The sequence below is a fragment of the Poecilia reticulata genome, linkage group LG16 (assembly GCF_000633615.1).
Source record: "Poecilia reticulata strain Guanapo linkage group LG16, Guppy_female_1.0+MT, whole genome shotgun sequence".
Lineage (NCBI taxonomy): Eukaryota > Metazoa > Chordata > Actinopteri > Cyprinodontiformes > Poeciliidae > Poecilia > Poecilia reticulata.
In genome coordinates this window covers 28,649,730-28,655,729 of record NC_024346.1, presented here as the reverse complement: position 1 = coordinate 28,655,729, position 6,000 = coordinate 28,649,730, and the positions used below count along the sequence as shown (strand labels likewise).

Here is a 6,000-nt window from a genome sequence, read left to right as displayed (position 1 = left end):
TTTGGTTGTGCTATAAAATGACAGTATGTAGCTGATTGTAAAGTGCCTTGAGATGATATTTGTTGTGAACTATATAAATAAATTGAACTGAATCGAAAAATTCAGTTTTACTCCTATAACAAGATTTCAAACTAAGGAAACCCAGCAGATTGCATCGAGTCATTGATATTCACTCCTCCTGAACAAGCTTGTAGTGACAGAAGACAATCATTTTCATTGTGTCATTAACTTTAAAACAGTCTCTTATACTGAGCCTTTACATAGCGACAGTGGAGAGGAAAGATTCCCCTTTAACAGGAAGAAACCTCCAGCAGAACCAGAAGCCAAGCGCCACTAATACTGGCTCAGTATCTTTTAGTATCCACCACAACCAAATGGGGGTTTGAGAATACAGAGCAGAATGCACAAAACAGAAACAGAAGGGCTGATGTAGGAGGGCTTTCTACGTTAATGAAAAGTAAGGCACATGGAAGGCACAAAATAGAACAGCAGATCAGAACGATAACTGAGAGAAAACATAAAATTATCAGTTGAAATAATAGCAAGTGAGGCAATTTGGGGAGTAGTAGAAGAAGAAAGTGAAGAAAATTGGCAAGGTGGTCTTCCAGCAGCCTAGCTGCAGAGTTAGCTCAGGTTAACCTAAAGTCTTAGAATGATACATAAAATACTTAGAGCCAGAAAAGAATCTTTCATGTGAAAAAAAGGAAGAAGAAAAAAAAGAAGAAATCAATTCTTCGATTTGAGATCAAGCAGAAAGCCTGGCCTGAGAATAAGCAGAAAAGACCCTGCAATGGAGGAGATGAGAACATATTCCAAAAATGGCACAATAACAGGTTATTATTTGCACTTGGACTTTGCCACATCCTCTGCTTTCCGCAGCTGTCCCATCGTATATGTGTTGTTTTGGACGGGCGCCATAGTGAAGGGATAAAACGCGTTGTGTTTGCCTCTGCAGAATGTCAGGGCAGGGGTGGGGAAGGATGCCTCCAGACATGGCCAAAAACACCCAGCGCAGCGTCAAGGTGACCTGGCATCTCTGCAGGCGGCTGGAGGGCAGATGTTCTTTATGAGCAATGTCCGGTTAGAATAACATGTGAAATGTAGAAAACAACAAAGAGAAAAGGACCCTTTCTTCTCGCTCACAAGACATAGAAATGTGATTTAGTCACAAAAAGCCTCACGAGCTGCACGACTGATTTGTGTTTAAAGCTTTTACATGAAAGCATTTTATGAGAATCCATTGTTTAAGGATTAAATGATTGCAAAAAATAAACACAAATTCACGTTACATGTGATAACTGGCATGTCAGGTAACTCATACTGTAAACATAAGACACCAACATGCCCATTTCAAAGATTTGAAGGGATACTTTCCTCATATGTATATTACTGGACTAAATGTCTCTTTGTCTGAAGGTCAAACACACTCTGCATTTTTCAGTTGCAAATCTTATTTTGAAGGTAAAAACTTAATCTTTGATGCAACAAGTTGCCTCTCACTTCCCCCACAAGAAGTCTAAATAGACGCAGGAGTTGCGTTGGGCCACACAGAGGCGAGCAGCCAGGCCACTGCCTCACAATAGCACACGGCAGAGGCAAGCAACAGTTCTGTGATGAGACCATCCTTCTCTCAGTTCTAATTATGTGGAGCCGGAACAGAAGCAAGAGTCTGTGATGGCTCTGCGTCATTACCTTTAATCAACCGTAGATACCCCGACACACAAACAGCGCGTGCACACAGGCGGCCTGACACTACACAAATAGCTGACATTCATCATCATCCAGCCGAGCTTTTTAATTACCGCAATGAATCCCCTGCATGGCTAAAGTCACCTGCTAAATAAACAGGTTTGGCTTTTTCCTCTTCAGGAAAAATGGCAAGGGGCCGTCTAGTGTTGTGGTTTCCCATGTTATCTTGTAAATAGTTCACACAGTCTGAATCTGTTTTTTTCCCCTACATTTCTCTATGCAACAACAATGAATTTCAATGTGTTTTAGTAAGATGTTATGTCATTATTGTGAAGCATAAAGAAAAAATATGTTTTTTAAATGTATTTATTTAACTAAAAGTCAGAAAAGTGATGTGCACAGTATTTAGCCTCCAAAGGTAAGTGCACTATAAAATCACATTTAGTCTAGTTACTAGTCTTTTGAGGTATGTGTCTGTTGATGTAGCACATCTAATGACTAACAATTTGTTCCCACTTGCAAACGATTCATGCTCAATTATGAAACATGACTGTGAACTGCAAACAGGATTTTTTTTGCAATAGTTTTCTGGATCTGATCTTTTTGGGTTCAAAAATTATTTACATATTCCCTGATTTGCATCAATAAAAACACATTTTTCAGTGTCTTACCATATGACTGTACATGACTGCGAGAAAAAAAAGAGATGTATTTGCATAGTTACTTAATGTGAACCCAGCTGTCCTGCTCACAATCAGCAGGTTATTATATTTGTTGAGGGCTTGATTGCTTGTAAAGCTCTCAGAAGAGCAAAACCGACAGACAGTAAACAAGCTCTGTTTAAGACTAATCTAACCTATTTTGTTGTATGATAACACTGTATTTGCACATTTTATTTGTTTATTTTATCAACCTTTATTTTTTATTTGGATTAAAAACTCTTTGGAAAAGAAAAGAAGAGAACAAAACAATGGTGATTAATCCTTTTGCCTTTGATGCTGGTGTATGCGGGACACAAATTCAGTGAGGCAAATTCAAGAGTGGATTCGTGGGATACAATGACTCCTGCAGGCCAGTAAAGGTACTGCTGCTGGGTAGGGTAAACTTGCCTGGAAAATGGAATAAAATAAATGTTTTTATTGTATGATAATTTATATCAATACATACTACTACTACTACTACTACTACTACTACTACTACTACTACTACTACTACTACTAATAATAATAATAATAGTAGTAGTAGTATTTGTAGTAGTAGTAATGTATTATTATTATTATTATTATTATTATTATTATTATTATTATTATTATTATTATTATTATTATTATTATTATTATTATTATTATTATTATTATTATTATTATGGTGTTATGAGTTAATGTAACTTGTTTAGTTGTTTGGCATAAAGATTGTCCCTCGCCGGCCCCCGTAGTTTCTTCAGGAAGTCATTGGGTTTCATTCATTCTTGATGTTGCATAGACTTTTTCCGAAGTTTTTTTCAAAATGCGTCGGAAACCAGAACATCAGGCAGCGAGCAGTGACTCCGTCAACGCGAATAAAAAGGTAACGCATTGTTAGCGGTCATGTAGCGCATGACTGTTCAGTCCACTGACTGGACTGTCATGCGTTCAGCCAGTACACTGACCAGTCAGTTTTCATTGGCTCGTTGCTTTCAGGAGCCAAAATGTTAACACATTCAAACATTGTTATAATATATCTATCCCACAAAGTTTCTTGATATTTTCTTGTTTATTCTTTTTGTGAATGTTTATTTTTGTTTGTAGAGCGGAAGAGAGACAGAGAGAGGAGAATAAATGTCATGGTAAACATAACGACGTAGTTGTGCGACACAGGCGGATGGAAAAGTGTGAATAAATCTTTTAATCGTTTTGTCAGTTCACCAGAGACGAAGAATAGCCTGTTTTCACAAAATTAAATTTCCAGTTGCTCAGCAAGAGTTAGTTGTCAGCCAGCAGTAGAACCTTTGTGACATAGCTGCTAATAGAGAGATGAGGAACACGGAAAGGATCTGACGATCCTAACTACAGCTTAGGATAATTACATGATGACTTGTGCATTTAGTATACTGGTCTGCAACCTTTACAACCCAGCCATACTTGTCCTCATTCCATTTAAATCACACTTCAGTGTTTTAACAAAGACAACTTAAAGGCTACTACAGAACTGCCATTTTGTTCCCATTATTTTAAATAAAGAAAAACAAGGATGGATCCATTTTCTTCTATGCAATGTTGATATTTGTGAAAATTAGAGATAACATGTAGCATTTTTTCCATTCTTAAGAAAAGTTGTTCTAAAAGTCTATTCTGTTCCCACGATGAGGTTCAATATTTCCCTCTGTTTATTTTTTGTTTTTTTATTTAATCACTGTTCAGTGGTCTCCATTTATACTTCTAACTAGTCCCAGAAAGCATGTTACAAAAGTTTTCAACAAACAAATTGTGCGCTTGGTCACTAAAAGTAAAAATTATACATTTATAGCTGTTTTGAATAATTTATTAGACATTGTGGCTGTGACATTAGGGTGAGTTTGACATGCTAGTCTTTAAAAGTAAGTAATATTTTTAAGCACTGTGAAGATGTGCCAACTGGCTACCTTTAAGATTAGAATGCTAAAATAAAATATGTTTTTAAGTTTTTTGTTTGCACTATTCGCCTACTAGGTTAACAAGAAGGCAAGAGGAATCTTTTCTTTTGGAGAAATTATTCAAAAGGAGCCTTTTCATGAACTTTTTGGCATCAGGACCACTGTAGATTGAGAAAAGTGAATTTTTATTCTCCAGATTCTTAAAATCACATTTTGTGATTTCTGAAACACTGTCTTCTCCCAATCTTGTCTTCTCCTCTGTTTCCATCATTTTGTGGTCGGGAACAGAGAGCGGAGCGGCCAGCTGACGCCTCAGCCAGGCGGTCCTACAGCTCCATCCTCATCAACTTCGGGAAGTGCTTACTGCTGATCGTGATCGTTCCTCCCTTCCTCAACTATGCATCTCTGCAAAGAGAAGGACAGATGCTCCTGCCAAAAGGTATACAGAGTCTGAAAAACGCACCGATTCTGTTTCCGAATTCATATTAATAGTGCAGGAGATAATTGAATATTTCATGCGGATACAAGAATCTAATTTGATACAGATGTTCCTAGGGGCTTGCATTTAATTAAAAAAAAGTGTCAGCCACTCAAAAAATTAAAGATGGCGGCCGATTCTCAAAGTGTCCGCCATGGCTCTCAAGGAAAATCTAATTTTTGCACTCAAATTGCCAATCAGACGAATGGGTTTGGTGTCAAATCATATTCTATGAACCATAGAAATATGAACCATTTCTATGGTTCATATTCTGAACCATAGAAATTAGGTCTGTAATGATTACAAATTTTGCTGGATGATAAACTGTTCTACAAATTATTGCGATAAACAATAATATTGCCATTTTGAGACCATTTTCATAATAATACAAATACACCCACTGAAAGATGACTGGTGTGGGACTTGCAAAAAGTTTCATGTTTGTCTTCAGATGAATAGGATGACCAAGGACAAAACAAATAATTGTACATAAAGTTCATGCAAGTCAACAAAATATGTAACATTTTATTGCCTTAAGTGGTTTAAAAGGTTCATAAATGGTGGCCATCTTGAAAAATTACCTTCATCCTGAAATTCAAGTTGCTAATGGTAAGCTTAGACATTTTAGCTTGTAGCCACACTTAAAAGATGCTTATCGTAATATTCTGCACTATAAAGCACGTTTTTGTTTTAAGGAGTCTCTACCAGTGTTTCTCTGGCTGTGCAGGTTTATTAAATTCTTGAGATGAAAATTATTATTATCAGTAAAGCCTAATAACGTTTGATTTATTTTGCTTTGTACTTCCAGACGGGCAGATGGTTGATGTCGGTTTGGGTCAAAAGTTACATCTTTTGTGCAAAGGACGAGGAAAACCAGCCAGTAATAAATTGTCTCATATATCATTCTCTGTGTTGATTGATTGCTTAGTTTAACCAAACGCTAACTAGTCTTGTTTCTATTAGTTATACTGGATGCACCAACAGGAATGTCCTCAGACGTCTGGGTCCATGTGCAGGAGAAACTTTCCTCCCTGACAAAGGTGACAAATTGTCATGTTTACGATGTATGAAAATAAAAAAAACAAAACAAGTAAATTATACACAACACTCAGGAAAGAAAGGGTTCACAGAGTAGAAGCTAGCACTGAGCCAAATAGTGATCTCTTTGCTCTTGTGGCCATGTTGTTTGCTGCTGTCAGGGTCATGCAGAGACGTTCCTCGC

The 6,000-nt window shown here is 37.0% G+C and overlaps 1 protein-coding gene across 1 annotated transcript in view; it reads left to right on the top strand.

The window, feature by feature from the left end:
* Nucleotides 1-3,133: 3,133 nt before the first annotated feature.
* The window catches only part of LOC103478209 (uncharacterized), a 25,653-nt gene continuing 22,786 nt past the window's right edge, over nt 3,134-6,000 (top strand). The window contains exons 1-4 of the mRNA XM_008431809.2: nt 3,134-3,255; nt 4,589-4,739; nt 5,587-5,658; nt 5,742-5,818. Coding sequence (XP_008430031.1) covers nt 3,196-3,255; nt 4,589-4,739; nt 5,587-5,658; nt 5,742-5,818 — 360 coding nt within the window. The 5' untranslated portion in view covers nt 3,134-3,195. The remainder of the gene's footprint in view (nt 3,256-4,588; nt 4,740-5,586; nt 5,659-5,741; nt 5,819-6,000) is intronic.